This window comes from Blastocystis hominis, assembly GCF_000151665.1.
Source record: "Blastocystis hominis, Singapore isolate B (sub-type 7) whole genome shotgun sequence assembly, scaffold_2".
Lineage (NCBI taxonomy): Eukaryota > Bigyra > Opalinata > Blastocystidae > Blastocystis > Blastocystis hominis.
Window position 1 is genome coordinate 572670 of NW_013171827.1, and position 21918 is coordinate 594587.

At 47.9% G+C, this 21918-nt stretch overlaps 5 protein-coding genes; 3 read left to right on the forward strand and 2 right to left on the reverse strand.

Annotated features, from left to right (window-relative positions):
* Window positions 1-2748: 2748 nt before the first annotated feature.
* GSBLH_T00002629001 (uncharacterized protein) lies at window positions 2749-12062 on the forward strand (the record flags this gene model as incomplete). The annotated part of the gene is made up of 13 exons (XM_013041106.1): window positions 2749-3327; window positions 6089-6291; window positions 6321-6461; window positions 6492-6595; window positions 6625-6982; window positions 7015-7108; window positions 7137-7835; window positions 7867-8427; window positions 8780-8932; window positions 8967-9488; window positions 9518-9667; window positions 9785-10920; window positions 10952-12062. 13 exons carry the CDS (start codon window positions 2749-2751, stop codon window positions 12060-12062), a joined length of 5811 nt encoding a protein of 1936 aa, XP_012896560.1.
* Window positions 12063-12714: 652 nt separating this feature from the next.
* Window positions 12715-13427, forward strand: GSBLH_T00002630001 (uncharacterized protein; the record flags this gene model as incomplete). XM_013041107.1 has 2 exons in its annotated part: window positions 12715-13014; window positions 13046-13427. 2 exons carry the CDS (start codon window positions 12715-12717, stop codon window positions 13352-13354), a joined length of 609 nt encoding a protein of 202 aa, XP_012896561.1. The 3' UTR covers window positions 13355-13427.
* A 340-nt stretch (window positions 13428-13767) lies between these two features.
* Window positions 13768-14997, forward strand: GSBLH_T00002631001 (uncharacterized protein; the record flags this gene model as incomplete). Its single annotated transcript, XM_013041108.1, has 4 exons — window positions 13768-13815; window positions 13846-13922; window positions 13954-14251; window positions 14284-14997. The coding sequence occupies 4 exons, from the start codon at window positions 13768-13770 to the stop codon at window positions 14995-14997; spliced, it is 1137 nt and encodes a 378-aa protein (XP_012896562.1).
* Window positions 14998-15554: 557 nt separating this feature from the next.
* GSBLH_T00006459001 (uncharacterized protein) lies at window positions 15555-16292 on the reverse strand (the record flags this gene model as incomplete). The annotated part of the gene is given in 4 exon segments (XM_013041109.1): window positions 15555-15710; window positions 15745-16086; window positions 16103-16185; window positions 16226-16292. The coding sequence occupies 4 exon segments, from the start codon at window positions 16290-16292 to the stop codon at window positions 15555-15557; spliced, it is 648 nt and encodes a 215-aa protein (XP_012896563.1).
* Window positions 16293-17320: 1028 nt separating this feature from the next.
* GSBLH_T00002632001 (uncharacterized protein) lies at window positions 17321-21918 on the reverse strand (the record flags this gene model as incomplete). Its single annotated transcript, XM_013041110.1, has 6 exons — window positions 17321-20603; window positions 20634-20800; window positions 20831-21067; window positions 21098-21352; window positions 21387-21539; window positions 21571-21918. The coding sequence occupies 6 exons, from the start codon at window positions 21916-21918 to the stop codon at window positions 17321-17323; spliced, it is 4443 nt and encodes a 1480-aa protein (XP_012896564.1).

Genomic DNA, 21918 nt, shown 5'->3' on the forward strand with positions numbered 1-21918 from the left:
CCAATGCCGATTACAGTGTGCATTCACTTCCACACAATAAATGAGTCATAATCGTGCACTACCGGTAAGTGTGATTAACCACAATACAGTAATTCCGAAGAACAACGAACGATACCATGAAACGTTCAATACCGTGATAATGCCTCGTGACCTTGTGTACAAGATCACTTCGATTACATGCAAGATCGATACCACTTCTCTCTGGAACATTCGTACAATGAATGTGGTGAAGGTTCAAATGCTGTCAGGGTTTGAAATGGTGTACAACGTCGGTCCTGGCTACTACTCGATTACCGAGTTATGCCGTGCGATAGCCGATTCCATCCAGGTAGACGATGTTAACCGAGCACACCTGAACAGTGACGTGGCGACCGCTGTTGACCTTAGTGGCGCACCTGATTACACGAGTATCCTCAAGTTGGAAGGTATCGTTGAGGCAGGCATGGTAGCGAGTGAACCCTACGACATCACGAATGGCATGAGTGTGATCCGAGTGTACAGTAGTATCAATGCTCAAACATTCGGTCTGAAGAGTCCGCTGATCGATAACCTGATTCATGTATCGATGGGACTGAACAACATGATCACCTGGGACAACCTATCGATCGATGTGATTGAACAAACGAACCTGGATTCCATTGATTGGGTACTGACAGATGCGAATGACAATCCGATCTCATTGAATTCGAATGTGTACATCTCATTTACGATATCTTGTAAGCACAACTTCAGTAAAGAATGGATGAATACGTTGCTACAATTCCAATCATTCGATTCAAACCACACAAAGTGAAATCGAGAAACATGATGGACAAAATGTTGAATCGATATTTCGATAATGTCGTTGAAAGTGAATTCAATCAACAACGAATGAGGAGTGAACAATGGCGACAGAAGCGAACCTTGTTTGATTCGTACATGAATCTCTCACCTGCTGAACGTCGTCGTGTATCCGTCTCGGACATGCGTGGATATCAAATGCAGCGAATTGATAATGAGAACATGCTGTTGTATTCATTCGAGGACAACGTGGTCTACAATGTTAAAATTGACAAACAATTCAACAAGATCATTGTTCAGTCTGTGAATCACGAGTTGTCTGATATGGAGAAACGAGCTGTGTTTGATAATCCATTTGGATATGAGCCAGTATCGCCCTATCGCATCCGCTACCAGAGATTACAGGTTGGCAATGCACAAATCGTGAATCTGCCTGGTGATGTTGGAGTCAGCATCAACGAAATGAAGAATACTACTGAAACCATAACGGTTGCAGCTCAACGAATGGGAGATAGTATCAACACATTTAATCTATACAGTGTATCGTTTCATAATGATATTAATAGCCTACGAACTGTATTATCTTTAAATGCCGACCCAGAGGAAATATATCTACTATGGAATGACGACAACAGTACGGTATACGTTTATAGCTTAACACAAATAGCAAAGCGGGGTAGTCAGGAATACTATAATTTGCTATCTGAAGGTCGTGTTGAACATGGTCAATGGTTGATTAGGCCCGAATCACGACATGTGGATCTAAGAGTGAAATACAAGAGATGAATGTACCGCCTACGATAATCGAGATGGATGTGGCGCCCATTATCGCCAAGTTGAATGAAGTGATTACTGTGATGAAGAATTTTGATATTTAAATGAACCTTGGCAATATTTATGGAACAATCAACCAAGTAGCACAACAATTCAATTTCTTAGAATATGAGCAGAATGGCTACCCTATGATGATGAAATTGTTGGCAAACGTTAATTCTAGATTGACAAATACGAACCAAGGAATCAAATTGTTAAGTGCCACATATGCTGAAGTGGCAAAGAATCACTCAATATATTCGAATTCACTCTGTTACCTGGATACGATGACAACTCCGAGGATAAGTATGAGCTATTCACGTGTTATCAAGTGTCCAAGCCGAAAAGGAAGAGTGGATATGTGTCACTTTGCATCGTGAATGACACACGTAGTGAGAAAGTTCTTCCAAAGCACTTCTTGTACATCAAGGACTTGAATGATTTCAAACATCGCATGACACGACAGAACGATGTGAAGAATAGAAATATAACGAGAAACGTGAAGTGCAGATTCTGTGACGACTTCTTTGGATCTTGCAAAGCCGTTCATGCTCATGAAGTACAAGCACATCGAGAACTCGTCAATGATAGCGAAGAGAACGAGTTGTCGAACGAGGAGACTCGGTTACGATTCACCAACCAGAGATACGAAATGCCAGCACCGGTCGTCGTGTACGCTGACTTCGAGTCAGCCATTGACAACAAGAACAGACACAAGCCCATCATGTTATCCTCTCTAGCCGTGTCTCGTATCCCTGCCATCCAGACTCAACTGAGAGTCTTCCATGCACCACACGGGAGAACGAAGAGGACCTTCGTCCTTTCATGGACTATCTCACAAAATTGCACGAGAGAGTGAAAGAATACCTCTTCGATGAATTACCCCTCGAGAACCTTCCAAGCATCGAGAAGGACTTTCGTTCAACAACTGTGTGTCCCTTCTGCCACAAGAAACTAGAGGATGACAAGGTGAGACATCATGTACCTGTGGCAGGTGAATACACCACAGAGAATGGAGAGGTACGCCACTTCAAAGCTGGGCAGTACATCTGCACCTGTTGCACCAAGTGTAATCTCCAACTCTCGTTCAACAAGAAGAACTATCGATTGCCAGTCTACTTTCACAATGGATCGCACTACGATTTCACATTCATCATGAAGCTCATCGCAACTCATTCAACCTCTAGTGACTCCTTGGAAGTTATTCCAACCACTGAGGACAAGGAAATACAGAATGAGTACAACGGCATTCAATTCAAGGACTCGTTGAAACTCATCAGTAGTCCACTGCGTTCCATTGTGGCACAGACACTTGGAGGCAACTTGGACCTCTATGTGCACACCAAACAACAACTACGCAAATACTGTGAATCTCGAGGCAAGCAATGGAGTGACGAGTACATCGATCTATTGACACGGAAAGAACCCATGTTCTACAGTCTCATCAAATCGTACGAGTCATTGAACAATACCGTCATTCCATCTCGCGAGCAATGCATTGATGATATGAAGGGAGAGATGATGCCCCAAGACGAGTATGATCACATGGTGAAGCTGTGGAAGACATTCGATATCAAGACATGGTATGAATACTACGAATTGTACAATGTACTCGATGTGACTCTCATGGCTGATGCATTCGAACACTTCCGAAACACCACACTGAATGCATTCGGTGTTGATCCAATGCATTACATCACAGCACCACAAATGGCCTATTCGCTCTTCTTGAAGGTCATGATGGAGGGCGATCATAGTGAGAGTAGCCTCATGACCCTCGCAAGGAAATGGGCTCAGTACATCATGCGCATTAATGCGAATGAGGGTCTCGCCGAGAAACAACTTGTGAAATTGTTCTTGAATCGCATGGGTGAGTTCTATGAGAGCAAGGGAATTCGATTGATGGAGACAAATGATATCGATGACTTCATGCGATTGTTGAAGAACCTGCGAGGAGGTATCACACAGATCGTGAAACGACATGCCAAGGTCAACATTGACAACAAGGAGCAAGCAACGTCGTCCCAAGGCATCTACTACCTGGACGCCAACAACCTGTATGGAGGAGCCATGCATCGAATGATGCCTTACGAGTTGGTGGGTGTACCTGAGCGACGAGAAGTGATGGAGAAGATCAATCGTGACCCAAATGGATGGGTTCAATCACTCAACACGTTCGGCAAGTATGGGTTCTTCATCGAATGTGACATCGAGGCACCAGTGGAACTCCACGACAAGTTCAATGACTTGCCATTCTTTCCCGTACAGCAGGCGGGTTTGTACTCCGATGGAATCAAGAAGTACGCTGAGAAGAACGACATTGTGGACAAAGTGAAAGAGGTGAATACACCGAAGCTCATCTGCGATCTTGTACCTCGTCGCAAGTATCTCGTGCACTACTCTCTGTTGCAACTGGGCATTCAACAGGATTATCGTGTCACACACATTCACCATATCATTCGATTCAAGCAGACACCGTTCATCTTCGAGTATGTGAACATGTTGAGTGAGAAACGAGCCAAATCTAAGACCACTGTGCAGAAGAACCTGTACAAGCTGTTGGCAAACTCGACCTATGGCAAATTCGTGGAGACTGGGCTGAAACGGATGAAAGTGAAGTTCGCTAACACATGAAATGAACGTGAGGCAATCATTCAGAAGCATGGGTACGACATGATCGCTGGGACAACCATGTATTCCGAGAATCTGATCGGCATCAAGTTGAATACACCGGTGCGCAGGGTGGAGAAGCCATTCTTCATCGGGTTTGCCATTCTCGACATGTCCAAACACATCATCTACGATTTCTACTACAATGTGCTCAAGAACACATTCGATAACGTGGAACTGCTAGGACAGGACACGGACTCACTCATCGTGCAGTTGCACGATCGCGGTAACATCGTTCACAAGATGTGTGACATGTACAAATCGTTCGACTTCTCGGAATTGGATAACACGAGCTACTTCTATGGAGAACTCGTGAAGTACTATGAGCATGAAGTGGACAAGAGCAAGTTCCCTTCATTGGACTCGTTCCTCAACTTCAACAAGAAGTTGCCTGGTCCTATCTTCAAGGACGAGCACAACGGACATCGCATCACGGAGTTCGTGGGACTGAGACCGAAGATGTACTGTCTGGTTGATGAGAAGCAAGTGATACACAACGCAGCAAAGGGAGTTCCTCGCAATGTTGTGATCGATGGTGAGAGGATGAGCGTGAAGAATATCGACTTGTACAAGCGTGTCCTTGAGGCAGAGAAGAAGAAAGATGCAGTGATCGAAGGAGCTTCAAACGTATCAACAACCAGGCCTTCGATATCAGCACGAAGGAGCAAACCAAGACCCTTATGACGTGCACAGACAACAAGCGATGGATCTTGGACGACAACGTACACACACTAGCGTTTGGACATTACCGATTGAAGGACATGTAATGCCCCTCTGTAAAGGAAATGTTGTTTTTACTTTTTTTTCTTTATCAAACAGTGTATAAAGGGCAGACAATTACCACATTGGCAGAAAATGGCCGAAAAGGTTTTCGCGCTTTTTGCGCCATGGTACTCGAGGTTGCCGAGCAGACAATGGTGGTCAGGCAGAAAAAGGAAGCCAGGTAGGAAATGGTAGAAAAAATGGGTTCCCGCTTTTTGCGTCGTGGTCCCTGAGGTGACCAGGGAGAAAAAAAGGAGGCCAGGTTGAAAAAAGGAGGCCAGGAATAAAAATGGCAGAAAAAGGGCCGAAAAAATTTTCGCGCTTTTTGCGTCAATTACTAACTACTATATATATCGAAGTAATACAAGTAATTGTTAACCCACATAATAATGTGCTTCTAGCTGTAATACAAAACCGACAACTTATTATCCTTGTTGATTACTTATCTTATTACTTGCTACAATGCGATATTTTCCTATGTGTATTTTTGCTCTTTGACATAAGGGTTAGTCTTTCAATAATGTGATTCTCTGTGAATGAGTCAAATATGAGGTTTTGCATCATATTCCAGTTATGATAACGACATATAAGTTAAACATTCCCATTAATACAATCAGGGATAGTTTTTTTCACTAAACGCTTATGCCATTTCTATTCTCCTTGATAAGGAATTCACCAATCCTAATCAAATCAATATTTTTGCCTATCTCTATTATATCATTTTACTGTTATTCTCTCCATCCCTATATTTCCTTTCCTTTCTTACTATTACCCTCTATCAAATTTCTTAAACCCAATATATATCAAATTCCCTATCCGTTAGCACCTTTTCAAACTAGCCTTCTCATTTAAGGACATCTACTATTGATTTTGTGAACTATCCATTCATAGATTTGAAAAGTCTGACTAGTTTTGCTTCCCTCTTTTAATCATTCTTTCATCCAGATGGAGAGTGACACAGATATTGATTTTTCTGGATCAGATATTGAAGATTTGTTCAATACAAATAGTCCTGAGTCCCGTGGAGGAAGAGCTGAGTTGAATGCTAAGAACGATGTTTTAGACCAAAGTATTTTGTATTTTCTGGAGCGTTTATGTTATAGAGTATGGTTATGAAACATTCAGCTCGGGTCCTAAACGTTTAGGGTGGCTTTTGAATCTTGTGAATACTACCGTTCCAAAAATTGGTTCTCCCGACCAGTCTGGCTTGGACTGTTTCTTTATTGAGCAAAATGGTAATTTGTTCAAATCGACTCTAATATATCGGTATTTTAATGTTATTAACTTTTACCTAGCCCCTATTTTTATATCGCAACAAAAAAGAACCGTGAAAAGCTTGTGGCAGGATATTTGGAACGAAAATATCGCCAGCAACTCTCTGAAGTTGTGATAATCGAAAAATTGGACCTAGATAAAATCGAGCACATTGTTGGGGAGTGAGCACTGCCTCCTTCCTTCATCCATAGCAAATCAACCTATCTCCGTCTCTTATTCCACAACGTCAGCGATCTCATGGAAGTCCGTTCCGACATCCAGTACTTCGTGAAGAAAAACACCTCCTCCGATCTCGGTGCCTCTCTCTCCGTCCCTTTATTCTAGTCATCGAGCCCGACGAATCTGACGATCTCTCTTCCGAAGACCCCACCAGCGCCATTCTCGACATCCGCGAGTTCGACGTCCCCTACCTCGCTCGTGTCTGCATCGACCTCAATATCCGCGTGGGCTGCTGGTACGAAGTCGTTCCGGAACCCGCGGGAATCCGACTGCTCCGGCAAGAGCACATCCTGACGCCGTCGAACCCGAAAGTGTTCGCGTTCGACATCGAGACGAGCAAAGCGCCGCTGAAATTCCCCGACGCGACGAAGGACGCGATCTACATGATCTCTATCATGATCGACGGGCAGGGCGTGCTGATTATCAACCGCGAAATCGTCAGCAAGGATATCAGCGACTTCGAGTAGAACCGGAGAAACGGGGAATGAGTGGTAGGTTCACGCCACATCCGGATTATAAAGGACCCTTCCATGTGTTCAACGAGCCCTCCGAAGAGCAGTTATTGCGTCGATTTTACGCGATTATCGAGGTGAGGTGTATAACGAGGTTATAACAAGACCGAAAAACCGAATATTTTTGTCACGTTCAACGGCGATTTCTTCGACTGGCCGTTCGTTCGCGACCGCTCCCAGCTGTACGGAATCAACCTGCAAGAGGAGCTGGGGATCCGCGAGGTGAACGGTGAGTTCCGCGGGAGAGCGTCGGTGCATCTGGACGCGTTCGCGTGGGTGAAGCGAGACAGTTATTTGCCGCACGGATCGCAGGGTTTGAAGGCGGTGACGAAGGCGAAGCTGGGGTTTGACCCGATCGAGATCAACGCGGAGGATATGCTTCGGTTCGCGGTGGAAGACCCGTTCTATATGGCGTCGTATTCGGTGTCGGATGCGGTGTCGACGTATTATTTGTATATGAAATATGTGCACTTGTTTATTTATTCGTTGTGTACGGTGCTGCCGTTGAATGCGGAGGACGTTCTGCGGAAGGGATCGGGAACGCTCTGCGAAATGCTGCTCATGGTAGAGTCGTTTAACAACGGTATTATTTACCCTAACAAACAAATCGAATCCCCTTTACGCTTTTTCGATGGTCATTTGCTCGAATCCGATTCCTACATTGGTGGAACCGTGGAATGTCTGGAGAGTGGAGTCTATCGAAACGACCTTCCCTCCGACTTCGCCATGGACGCTTCCGCTTTTGAGGAATTAATCGCGGCCGTCGATCAAATGCTCACCTTCAGCATCGAAATGGAGAACGGAGTGGGCGTTTCATAGGCGTTTCATTGTCTAGCTCCGTCGACACGACATTGCGAATTATGACGAAATTCGGCAGAAACTTGTGTACATGTTAGAACTTCTTCGCGATCGCCCCACTCGTCGTGAAACGCCGGTCATTTATCACTTGGATGTGGGTGCGATGTACCCGAATATTATTCTCTCGAACCGGCTTCAGCCCTCCGCGATCACGTGCAAGGAACGCTGTGCGAGCTGTCCGTATCGTAGCGAGGAGTCGAACTGTTTGCGAGCCATGGCGTGGCGATGGCGCGGCGAGTATTTCCCGCTCAAACGGCAAGAATTCGACCATCTGCGTAGCCAGTACCAGCTCGACAAGCCGCAGAATGAGGAGGCGCTCCCCGCGGAACTGAAGCGGCGCGTGCGGGAGTACTGCCGAACGGTGTATGGGAAGCAGAAGGAGACGAAGATCGAGATGAGAGAGGCGTGGATTTGCCAGCGGGAGCATCCGTTCTATGTGAACACGATCAAGGCGTTCCGCGATCGGCGGTATGAGTGGGGATTGGGGCCGGAAATGAGGAGCAGGTATAAGAAACTGACGAAAGTCGCGGTGAAGAAAGTGGCGGCGGCGAAGGAGCTCGGAGATATATCCTTTGATTGATTGATTGATGGGTGGATGGATGGATTAAATGGATGAATGGAAGGATGGGTTCCACGTTTTGGTTCCACGTTTTGATGGAAAGGGTGGGATGGTTGAGGATTGATAAGTTTTGGTTTATTGTTTCCACGTTTCCACCCTTTTGTTTGTATTTCCATTTTTCTCAGTATGTTTCCACTCTTTTTTTCCCCGTTTTCCACCCATCAGTACCCACCAAACCATCCACTCATTCATTCATTCATCGACCCATTCATTCATTCATTCATTCATTCATAAACCGTTTCGTTAACCGCACCCCGTGAAAATCGCGGAGGCCAAATCGCTCGTTCTTCTCTACGATTCGCTGCAGCTCGCTCACAAATGCATCCTCAACTCCTTCTACGGCTACGTTATGCGCAAAGGCGCGCGCTGGCGATCCATCCAGATGGCCGGCGTGACCACTCATCTGGGAGGCACCATCATCACGGTACCCCGTTTCCACGTTTCGCTGACGCGCGTAGGGCGCTCGGAAGTTGGTGGAGCGCGTGGGGCGTCCGCTGGAGCTGGACACGGACGGGATTTGGTGCATTCTGCCGCACAGTTTTCCGCAGTCGTTCAAATGGAAGACGAAGGACGGAAAGGAGTTTCCGATGGCGTACCCGTGCACGATGCTGAACTACCAAGTGCACAAACTGTACACGAATCATCAGTATCAAACGGAAATCGATTCGGTGCATCATGTGTTCAATACGCGATCCGAGAACTCGATCTTTTTCGAATTGGACGGACCGTATCGCGCCATGGTTTTGCCGGCTTCCACGGAGGAGGGACGGCTGTTAAAGAAGCGATATGCCGTGTTTAATCTCGATGGCTCCATGGCCGAGTTGAAGGGATTCGAAATGAAACGCCGCGGGGAACTGCAGATCATCAAAATCTTCCAGACGCAGGTGTTCGAGCGCTTTTTGCTGGGCTCCAATTTGAAAGAATGCTACCAGGAAGTCGCCAAAATCGCCAATTACTGGCTGGACGTGCTCTTCCGAAAAGTAGAAACGTGGAAACCGGTAGAGAGTAGGGGGAAGGACTGGAAGACGAGGAGTTGTTGGAGTTGATTTCGGAGTCGAAGTCGATGTCCCGCAAGATCGAAGAGTACGGCAAACAAAAATCGACGAGCCTCACCACAGCACGCCGATTGGCTGAATTTCTAGGCAATGAAATGATTCAAGTAGGTCGCTTTGCTCCCCCTTCAAGAGTTTTCTTTTTTTTAAATCTTTCTTTTAACTTTTAAAAAATCTTTGGTTTTGATTCTTTGGAGGGGGAGATGGAATTGTTTAACCAATAGTCTGCCGGTACCACCTCCAATATGATCATCTCCCGCTTCCCCGCGGGACAGCCCGTCACCGAGCGGGCAATTCCGACGCCCATCTTCAACACGGAGTCCAAAATTCGGAACTATTTTCTGCGGAAATGGTCGCACGACTCGTCGATCACCGACTTCGATATCCGCAATTTCATCGACTGGGACTACTACATCGACCGTTTCTCCAACACCATCCAGAAGATTATCACCATCCCCGCGGGAATCCAGAACATCGACAACCCCATCGACCGCGTCAAGGAGCCTGATTGGCTGAAACGCCTCATGGAGCGAAACCGCTCCTCCGCCAACCAGAGCAAAATCAGCGGCTTTTTTAGCGTCTCCAAAATCCCCGCGGGAGTGAAAACAGCCAAAAAAGCACCCATTGGGGAGAGTGAAAAACCGCGGGAGAGCGAAGCCGCGGAAATCGAATCTCCCAATGAAATCAATGAAATCAATGAAATCAAAGAAATCAATGAAACCGTGGAAACCGTGGAAACGGAGAAACCTCGGGCATCGGTGAAGCGGAACGCGGATTTTCCCGCGTGGCTGGCGGAAAGGAAACGCCAATGGCGTGAAAAAACGGGCGGATTTTCGTCAACGCGGTCGGAAGTTTCATCGAGCTCGGCGTCGAATTCCCGCGGGTATTACCAGATTCTGGAGATCGAGCCACCGACGAGCGGGAATGAGTCGTATTTCTGGGTGCTGAATCCCGCGGGGAAGCTGCAGAAACTGTCGGTGCAGGTGAATCACGTGCTGGTGGTGCACAGCGCGAATTCGATCGAAGACCCGCGGTTCCGGCCGGTGCAGCTGACGCTCCCCGTGGAAACGGAGGTTTCCCGCGGTTATCTCTACGAGCTGGAGGTGAAACCGCGGGAATTGAAGCGCACGTTGGAGGAATTCGATCGAAGTTCGCTGTCGAATTCGATCCTGGGCGTGTACCAGGCGAACGTTCCAATCGAATTCCGGGCGTTTCTCCGAACCGGGTGCGTGGCGAAACTGTCGCTACCGAGCTCTGCGATAACCACGGGAATCATGAAGCACGCGGTGAACCTGGGTCGCGACCCGCTGGAATTGTCCCGATTTCTGCCATTGGAGGCGGCGGACGCACCGTATCTCACGTTTTGGTTCGACCAATCCGCTGAGGCGTAGAAACGAAACTGCCAAATTCACGCGGATTTTTCTCTATGTCAATCTCCTCGACAAAAACCGCGGGTTGTGGGCCGTCTTCCGATTGGTCGATTCCAACCAGGAAAATCCCGCCGATTTCCGGAATTCCCGCCTCGACGTCCTCTTCGTCGAGCAGAATTCCGCGGGGAAACGCACCGACGACCGCGTCCCCTTCAAGTCCCTCCTCGCCCGGGAGTTTCACGCTCCATCCCCGCGGGAGAACGTGGTTACCGCGGAAATCCAGACGAGCTTCGAGGGCTGCATAACCGCGGTTAATCGCTATCTGGAGGCGTACGCGGCGTCGGCGCACGCGGTGACGCTGGTGCACGCGCATTCGCCGTTCTCCCGCGGGGAACTGCGCGGCTGGCTGCGCGCGCTGAATGAATTCCCGCTGCTGAGCGAAACGCCCGGCTACGCGGAGGGTCACGTGGGCGAGCTCACATGGCGGCGCGAACTCGCGGGGATCGCCATCCGGGCCTTCGCGGAGAGTTTCACCAGTTTCCACGATCGGATTCAGTGCGCTCGGTATGCGCGGATCCCCGCGGGGAACGTGGCGAGCGACATGAGCACGCAGATCAACGACGTGCTGTTCGCGCGCTATTTAACCGCGAATAAGTGCATTCTGTGGTGCTCCCCGCGGGAAACCCCCGATTTTGGCGGCGTCTCGCTTCGCGGTTTGGGTGGGCGTTTCATGTTCGGAGGTTTTAAATGTGTAGATTGGGTGGGTTCGATTCCCGCGGTGAACGAGAGCGGGCTGGTGCGGAGCTTCGTGTTCGATGTGTCGGTGCACAACGTGGTGCTGAACGCGATCCGACAGTGCGACCAACTGCAATGCTCGCTAGGAGGCGATGTGGTGAGCGCGGATGATCGCTGCGGTCACGTGTTCGAAGTACTGCGACTCTTCGTCGCGGGACTGTTACAGGATGTTGTCGCGGAACACAGTTCCATAGCGAACTTCGCGCTCATGCATCTTCATCGATGGCTGCTCTGCCGCCAGGCCCTCTGTTTCCACCCTTTGCTGCTCCGCGTCGTGCACCGCTTGACCAAAATCCTCCTTAATTCCGTACTCCACAAATCGCCTTTTTTTTGTTAATCTCATCCATAGATGTGTAACGAGATGAAACGCCTCGGCCTGCAAGTCATCTACGCCGACGAAACGCGCATGGTGCTCGCTACGCGCCGCTTCTCCCTCGAGGACAGTCGTCAATCCATGAGGTACGTTTTGCCACACCGCGCTTTTCTCTCCGCTCCCCGCGGGACATCTGATTGGTAGTTTCATCCTGGACACGCTGAGCGCCAAGGAGGCGTTTCAGTTCGTTTCGCTGACCCCGGAGAACGTTTTTGCTACGCTGCTCTGGCTCAATCCCAACAATTTCGAAGGCTTCCGCGTGTGGAGCGCCGATTTGCTCGACCAGCCCGCCGCTATCAAAGTAGTCCCGATTTCTGGAATTCCAGAAATAGGAGGAAATCGTGGAACGCTGGGCGCTGACCTCCATTCTCCCCGAAACACTGCGGAATTATTTCGAGGACGTCGTGGTCGCGCTCATCCAGCGACCCGTGGAAAACCGCGGGAAAGTCGTGCAGAAAATGGCGGGAAAACCCGTGCGGAACGAAGACATCGCGCAGCAGGAAGCGGAATTCGTGCGGAATCTGGTGCGGAACACAATTCATCCCGACTTGCTTCGCATGGTACACAATTCCAAAAAAAGTCCCGATTTTTGTCGTAGATTTCGGAATTCAACTCGATGAATGTGGACGAATTGAAGGCGTTCCCGCGGGAATTGACCTCGTTATACCGGCTAACGACTCCAATCCTGGAACTGGTGAAACTCCTCTGCAAGGTGATCAGTCTGGATAAAACCGTGGAACAGGAGGCGGTGATCATCCGCCGCCAATTGCTTCGCAACCTCAAAGTGAAGGAATTCGCGGGGGAGGCGCAGTTTTCGGACCCGTTTCATTCGTTCGTGATCCCCGCGGTTGTGTGTCCGTACTGCAATTTCACGGTGAATTTGGACATTTGCAGCGATCCGGAGTTGCAGGAGTCGGTTGGTTTTTTTGGCGGCAAATGAGGGGTAGGCGAAGATTCGGCCGTGGCGGTGCCGCGAATGCGACAGTCCGTATGACATGATGAGCATCGAGATGGCGCTGATTGAGATGTGTGGACAGATGGTTTATGGGTATGCGACGCAGGACTTGAGCTGTAAAAAATGCCAGCAGATTCAGCGAAGCAATCTGGACATGTATTGCTCATGTAGTGGAAACTGGGGAAATAAGGAGATGCAAGCGGAGAAGGTGCGGGAGCTGATGAAGATTGTGAAGGAGAAGGCGGAGTTCCATGGCATGAAGTGGCTGAGTGAAACGTTGGAGCGATATGGCATAGAGTGAATGATTGTTGTTGTTGTATGAGAAAGGAAGAGGGAAGGTGTTCATAGTCTTACTAAAAATGGGATTTGTTGGAGTTTGTTGAAATAAGGACTGGGGTGATTCATGGGTGTGGTGAGATAAGATATAAAATTAAAAAATATACACTAAATATGTATGTATGCAACCATAGCAACCATCTCCATAATAAAAAAACTGCAATTCTTACACCGACTCCATCTACTGAAATGTTTCTTCCAATTTAACACGATCTCCTTTGCACACCAACATTCATTTCGACTCTCCTATTCAATTCAAATGATGTTCCTCTTATCAAATCGAACACTTCTAACTGTCCCAAGGTTATATTTTGGGATATTTGGGGACATTTTGCGCAATTGGTCCTTAATAACCATCTTTTAATCCTTTTTTTAGAGATGAACCATCTTCTTTGTACTGTGTTATTTTGTGTGTGTATTGCTTGCGTATGGCGTTTCTATGGTGTCTTAATGTAGGCGGCTGATTTTACCGAATTTGCTTATTTTGATATTACTATAGATGATAAAAATGCCGGAAGAATCATTATCGGCTTGTAGGCGCTGTATTGTGTGGCTAAGGTGTAGGTACGGTGATGTTGCTCCAATCACCGTAAGAAATTTTTTGGCTCTCTGCACTGGAGAGTACGGAATAGGTAAGATGGGAAAACCCCTTCATTTCAAAAACTCTGTGTTTCACCGGATAATTCCCGGGTTCATGATTCAAGGTGGTGATATCACTCGCGGCGACGGTCGAGGCGGCGAGAGTGTGTACGGTGATCATTTTGCGGACGAGACGTTTGCGATAAAGCACGATCGTCCAGGGATCGTGTCGATGGCCAATGCAGGCAAAGACACAAACGGATCCCAGTTCTTCATCACAGTCGTAGGCCGTACGACCATGATGTCAATGCATAGAGCGCCACTCCCTGGCTGGATGGTCATCACGTAGCGTTCGGCGCGGTGACGAAAGGAATGGATGTGGTGTCGGCGATCGAGGCGTGCGGAACGCGCAGCGGGAGCCCGACGGCGGTGGTTCGGATCGTGGATTGCGGCGTGTTGGCAAGCGATCAAACGGAAGATGAAAATGAAAGTGAAAATGAAAATGAAAATGAAAATGAAAATGAAAATGAAAATGAAAATGAAAATGAAAATGAAAATGAAAATGAAAAGGAGAGAGAAGGAGAAGAGGATGAGGAAGGATTGAGTGTGCTGGAAGAGAAATTGATGGAGAAAGTGGAGAAGAGAGAGAGAGAATTGGGGATTCGTGGAAACGAAGAAGATGACGATGATGAAAATGAAAATGAAAATGAAAACGAACGAATTTTGAATCATGAAAACATTAATTCACTCATTACGGATAACGACATTGAGAATGGGATCGAGCGTGATTTTGAACACTCCAATGCCCAGCAGGCTTTGGACGACGATCCCATCGAGCGCGAGGCGGACCCTGCAAGCCACTCCGCGCATCTCCGTGGCCGCAGCGATCGCAGCGATCGCAGCGAGCAGCTGCAGCTCTCCGCGTTCGACGATGTGGACGCAGAGGAAATCGAAGAAGCCGAGGAGAGCGACAATCGACGCAGCGCGCATCTTCGCGAAGAATCCAATCGCTTCGAGTTGTGTGTTTGAGAAAACAAACCAGAACCAAAACCACGGCACGCATTGAAATCGAGGAGAACTCGCTTCGCTGTGCAGGAAATCGGCTTCGCTCCACGCCAAGCCTGTCGACTCTCCAATCATCTGCAATCTGCGCATCGCCTTGAACCGCAAAAACAGCTCCGTTTCTTCCCATTCTCCGTCTTCCTTGATCACTTCGCGGCTTTCTAGCTTCGCACGCAGATCATTCAGCTCCATCGCGGAAAATGCGGGCGGATAGCGGATTTGGATGTGGAGGAACAACGCTCCGCTCATCCCCGTGCTGCCGATCGGAATTCCCTTGCCCTGGATCGCGAGCTCCATGCCTGCTCATCAACCCAATACGAATTGGAGAAACCGTCGAAACTGGGAAGAGAGCGAGAATAAAAAAAAGTTTCGTTGGAAGGAAGCCGAAGCAACGCCGAGAACCCGAGAAACGATTCCTCAACCGAAATGGAAACGTTCGTGTGCAGATTCTACGCTAAAACGATGGGAAAACCGCGGTACATAGCCATCCACGGAGTAAAAAACGTGGGGCAGCACACGCAGCTTTACAAAAACGTCGCCTCTTCGCCGTAAAAACTGTTCGTTTCCCTGTGTTTCATTGTTGTTTTTTTAAATTGTACAACGCCGCGAAAGGAAATTTCGTAGTCGCTTCGAATCCCTCCATTCATGTTGACTTCCACAAAGTCTTCTATTATTTTTATCTACATCGAATTTTATTTTCTGCGTGTTTTTTACGCCGCTGCCGCCGCAGTGAGAACACGAAAACTCGCTGTTGGGAAGATGGCCACTTCCGCCACAGACGGAGCATACAGTAGAGTAGGAATATCCGATTTCGCGAGAAATCACTGTGCAATATTCGCGAAGACCCGTACCGTTGCAATAAGGACAGACATGAACATGTTCCGGAGTGGAGACTCCTGTGCCACGGCAGTGTGGACAGATGGATGTGCGGTTAAAATAGAGCGTTTGGGAGCGAATTCCTTCATAGAGGGAAGAGAGAGGGATGGGAAGAGTCAACATAATGGCTGGCGCTTTGGCCAATAAGCGCGGCTTAAAAGTGGCTTCAAATCGGTAATACTAGGAATCATCCAACCATTCTATGAAGACTGGAGAGAAGGAGTGAAAAGAAAATGGCTGGTTTGTGTATTGCTTTGTTTGCTCCTTCTCTTGCTCCGACTAGATAAAATCGAAAATATAGAATAAACCTCTTCCCCACCCAAATCATAAGTTCGCTTCTTGTCGGGATCTGAAAGAGTTTCATAGGCTTTTACAATCTGAACCATGTAAGGAAAGAATAGAAATAGCCACTTCCATAAAACGATTTACATCTTCCTCTGTGGGATTCCGTAGTTTATCAGGATGAAGGGTTAAGGACAGCTAGACGATAATACCAATTCGTTTGTTCTCACCTTATAGTAAGCTTTCTTGATTTCCTTCAATTCCGCGAGTGGACTCACTCCCAAAATCTATTGATAATTCCAAAGGTCACACTTTCTCACTTCATAGTACGATTTTGCTAAAACTATGTAGAATAGGAGTATATCCACAAATAAAATAGAGAAGAGTGTGAATTGTCCTCTCATGGTAACATCTCTTTGGAATTGCCTGCTTGGTTTGCATATTATGTATGATAAATGATGAATCGAAGTGAAGGCCTGCTGGTCTAGTGGTATGATTCTCGCTTAGGGTGCGAGAGGTCACGGGTTCGATTCCCGTGTAGGCCCTTTTTTCCCTATTTTTTCTATTTGCGATTATAAACAAACAAACAAATAAACAAACAACTCAGATTGAAATGTCACTGTCAATCTGTTTGGTTGACAGATGCTGCAAACTCGAAGGATGAATGGTACACTGCTCGAGTTGTGGGAGCTCTACGTCTGATTTGTCTTCCATTGAATGATACCCAATAATACCAATTTGGAAATATAAAAAAAGGAATCTTTCTCGACGCTCAGTCTCTTCAACGCGGGCAGATTGCGCAGAGACAACACATTCGAGAACACAAAACAGCCCTGTCCGATTTGCACTTCCTCCAGCGACCCCAAATCCGACAAAGCAAACACGGGACAGTTCGTGAAACTATAGGAAGTGGTCGAATTGCTTCCGATGTGGATTTCGCGAAGACGAGGCGTGTCTGTGCTCGTAATTGCTGTTTCAAAAATAACATACTTTTCACCTCAAAAACCACAGTGTCAACGAACGAATAGGGATCGATGTCCACTCGAATCAGCTGAGGCAAATCTGTTTTGTTAGTCTTCTGCAATCTTCGCAGCTACCCGAAAGCACAAATCGTTTGTTTAAAAACGCGGATTCACGTCGCCAACGTTCTGGATCTTGCGTGATGGAGTGCGGATTTAACTGAGAAGCGCAGTTGGATTGAATGGAAAGAGTTTGGAGCGAAGGGAGCGATGAGAGCGTGAAATCGGTGAGCTTGGGAAGACTGTTGGCTTGGAGAGTGATGGAAAGAAGCGATGGGAGATCTGGGGAATGAAAAGTTAAAAAGAATGAGAAAACAATCGAAGGAGATGGTAGCGAGGTGTGGAAAGGATTCGGGGATTGAGAGAAATCGAATGGAAGAATCGTTTAAGCACAATGTTTCGAGATTCGGACATTTCAGCAATAACTGAAAAAACAAGTCGACGTATTCCTGCGATAAACTCGCAGCAACATCATCTACAGAAAATGAAAGCAGGATTCGAATGGTTCTACTTTGCAATCGAAAGAATTCAATTACACACTTCGTCTGCGACTTTGCGCTTTTCAACAAATCCGTTACCGCCAATCCATTCATCGCAGCGATCACGATTTTGCGACCAAAGAAACAACGACCGGAGTGATTTTTCAGCGTTGTTGCCGTGATGGTGGAATTTTGAGGCGAGAACGAGAGAAACAAACTGTGATCCCACACATTTCCGTGGTAGAAATAACCGCGGTACGCCACATTCCCATCGGAATCAAACTGGGTGCCAAACCCTTCTTGCTTTCCGTTCAAATAGAAGCCTTCAAATGTGAGTTGCTTGTTTGGAACATCGCGATAACACGAGCACAATCCATGCGGCAAGCCGTGGCGAAAGGTTCCCTCCATGATCACGTTCTGCGATTCCGAATACAGAACGCCATTTCCCTCCAATTTCCCGCGGGAAAACATTCCGCTACTCTGAACCGCTCCCGAGGGGAAGAAGGTTTTCCCCGCTCCTTCGAACAACCCATCTTTGAAGCCTCCTTCATACACTTTCCTGTCATTCTCGTCATACAAAACGCCTTGGCCGCATGGAATTCCACCGATTCGCTCGCCTTCGTAGCGACTCGTCTTCCCATTCGATGGCGACTCGACTGCGAGCGGCGCGATGTACTCCTCCAGTGGCTCAAAGGGAATCATACATCCGCTCTCCGTCTCTTCAATCTTCACGCGATCGAAATAGCCCTTCTTCACCACCAATCCCTGGCGATCGTACAAGATTCCCATGCCGTGCAGACAATTCTCCGAAAAAGATCCTTCATACACGTCTCCATTCTGAAAGTAGTATGTTCCCTTTCCAGAAAACGACCCCTTTTCCCAGTATCCTTCGTATTTTAGTTGGTTTCGATTGTCAAATAATCGCCCCAGTCCTTGAGCCATTCCGTTCTCCATTTCTCCTTGATAATAGGAAGTAAATCGACTGCAAGTGGGGCGTACAAAGGGTTCGGAGGAAATGGGAACGTTTTCTTCTGAAGAGTTAATGAATTCGTCAGAAGGAATTCGTATCGTTTTGTGATGATCAAAACTATCCACAATCGATACGATCAAATTGCATTGCTTATCAATCAGCAACGTGATTCGGATTTCGACTCCTCCGAATTCAAGCTGCGCGGATGTGTATTCGAGTGGGATAAAAGTAACAGGAACAAGATCTTCCACTTTGTAGGAATTGCCTCGTAAAAGGGAAAGAACCGCATTTCTGTTTTGAGAAAGCGAAAAGAACAAAGTGGATGTGGTTTGTGTGGGAAGCGGAATACCTTGCTTCAGAACCACCATTGCAAAGCCATCTTGAATAGCGACACTCAACGAATGATCCAAAAAGGCAAAATCATTACACAGAGAGGGCTGCAGTTGATTCACTTGATCCGTGATTCGCGACATAAAAGACTTGAGAGACAGATTAACGCCTTGGAAGCATCTTCGGACCACTGGAAGACTGGAATACAGCCCATCTAACAAAACAGATACATTATTTTGAACCAATTCGCACCATTGAGCAACAATTCCACATAGTTGCTTCAGATTATCGGAAAAGGAAAGAGATTCCTTCAAACTTTCCTCGATTTGCTTGTATGTGACTTGATACGATTTGAAAGAAAGAAAGGAGGAGTGGAATGCAATCCGAAAGCAGGAAATCTCCTTATCCGAGTCCAAATCAGGCAAAAGTCGAAAGAATTCGTACGATCGGTGAAGGTGATGTCGAAGTTGAAGTCGAATCGTTCGATACAGGGCTCTCAATTCGTTTTCTGGAATGGATGACTGGCTCGAATAAAGCGACTCGATGACTTTGTTTGTCAAAAGATGAAGGGGATCCGGATTTTGGATGGGGAGCAAAACACGCTCTCGAATCTCGGACGTGTTCGTATTTACCAAACAAGCATAAAACAGAAACTCGGTACACTCGATATAAATGCAATACTCCACCGAGGAATAGACAAAGGAATAAAGTGAATAACTACAGGAATGGAGAGATTGCAAGCTCGACAGCACAACCTCTCTCGCCTCCGATGAATAGTAATCTGGAAAAATCACAACCACTTCAGAAAACTCCGTTCCGTATTGCGACTGCCAGGAAAGCTTGCACGCCTTGAAGAACTCGCTCCACAACGTTTGCAGATCGATCGAGTCATTGGATTCCGATTGAACTTTCACCCAGTACCCTTTTGCTGAAGATTCGACAGCTACGGCAGCCAGGTTGTAGTGGGCAATCAGTTCCGCAGTCCACTTTTCGGGAAGGAGCATCCAGGGAAGATTGAACAAGATGCTTTGGTTTTCGAACAACCCCTCATTCTCGACAGAGAAACAATCCATGGCTCGCAACGAGGACACATCCAAGCTGCCCTCGACTTCGATCTCGCCACTTTCGGTATAGAGCCATCGGAACGCGTCAAACAGACGCTGAACGAGAACCACATACCCTTCCTTGACGAGCAGAAATGCAGGATTGGATCCCATGTCAAGTATGAAACAAACACTCCATGCGTCAATATACGTCTTCACAAAGTCGACATATCGCATAATATCATTGAAGTTGGTGAGGTATCCCAGCGAAACGCGGATTCCTCCCACCGGCTTGCCATTGACCATATCGATCTCGTCGGAGCAGCTATCCTTCTCGAGCGACAGCGTTTTCAGCACACTCTCCGGCTCCTTGAGATACTTCCTGCAGGCGCCGGGATTGCAGTGACATCCGGTGCGTACATGAATGTTCTTGGCGGCGGACTCGGTTTGGATCTGATAGTACCCGATATAGCTCCCGTTCGCCCGCAGGAAATTCATCGACAGAATCCCTCCCTGCACGTCCTTATTATTCGCCTCATGCTTTCCATAAATCTCGACGACCGGTCTGCCATTGCTAATCATCATCTCCCATCTCCTCTCCCACGAGTGCTTAATCTGCGTCAGCTGCAAGTACAGATACCGCGTCAGCGCGTACACGTGCTGGTTGATCGCCTCCATCCCCAGCTGCTCCAGCGCGTCCAATCCGTACCGCAAACACGCGATACTCAGGAAATTGATCGTTCCATCTTCGAATCGACTGCACGGCCGTCCCTACTCATCACTCCTCCAAAAAGGGGAAACGTGGAACACGCAGAAGTGCTCTTGGTCGCTGGCGATGGACACCGTGCCGCCGCCCCAGTAGAACTTGTTGAGGATGCCGATGTGCTCGTTGCGGAGGAGCAGCGCGCCGAGTCCCGTGGGGAACCCGAACATTTTGTAGAAGGACAGCGAGACGAAGTCGGGGTGCACTTGAGAGAGGTCCAGGCGGTTGGTAGGGACGAAGGCCGCGGCGTCGAGCAGGACGAGCCACTTGTTGCCCTAGGCGTGATCGGGGTTTGGGGGAAAAACGTCGTGGAAATAGCCGTCTTGGACTTGTTTGATCCAGCTGAGCGGATATTTGACGCCTGCGAAGTTGTCTTCGGCAGGGTACGCGAAGAGGGAGTACGTGTAGTTGTGGTCTTCGTGGCCGAACATTTTCTTGAGGTCGTCTTCGCAGACTTGCACGCAGGCTTCGTCATGAGGCATGTCTTCCTCGTTCATCACTTTGAAGCCGCTCCCGAAGCGGAAGGCGTATTCGCGGATTCCCAGGACGGAGTTGTGGTTCTGGAGTTTAAAAAAATGGCTCGAATGGACGTACTTCGGCCAAATAGTAGAATTTGCTGTTCTTGCTCCAGGGGAACACTTCGCCGACCGTGTGCAGAGCACCTGTCGCTCCGCTCGTGAAAACCACAGAGTAGTCCGCAGGCGAAGCGTTGAAGAACTTCAGCACGCGCTCACGCATTTGCTCCACCTACGCGTGACACGGAACGCGGGGAACATACCAAATGCTCCGTATTCATACTGGAAGGATTGCGGCTGTGGGCATTTCCATACAACCCGCTGAGAAGCAGGTTATTGCACTCCCGCACCTGGGATTCTCGGTACACGCCAGCACCTGTATAGTCCAAATAGACAGCTCCATGAAGACGCTTCATGTCTTCCTCACGAATCGAATCAATCGTATTGTTGTATCCATAGTATTTTCCGAACTGGTTAATAAAATCCGCGAACTCCGGGCGGCTCATCTCTTCAGCAACCGCCTCATCGTCCATAAAGATCGGGAGGTCTTCAAAGTCCACGGAATATGCAAATAGCACAGAAAGTAAGCAAAGAGCTGTCAAGAATTTCAT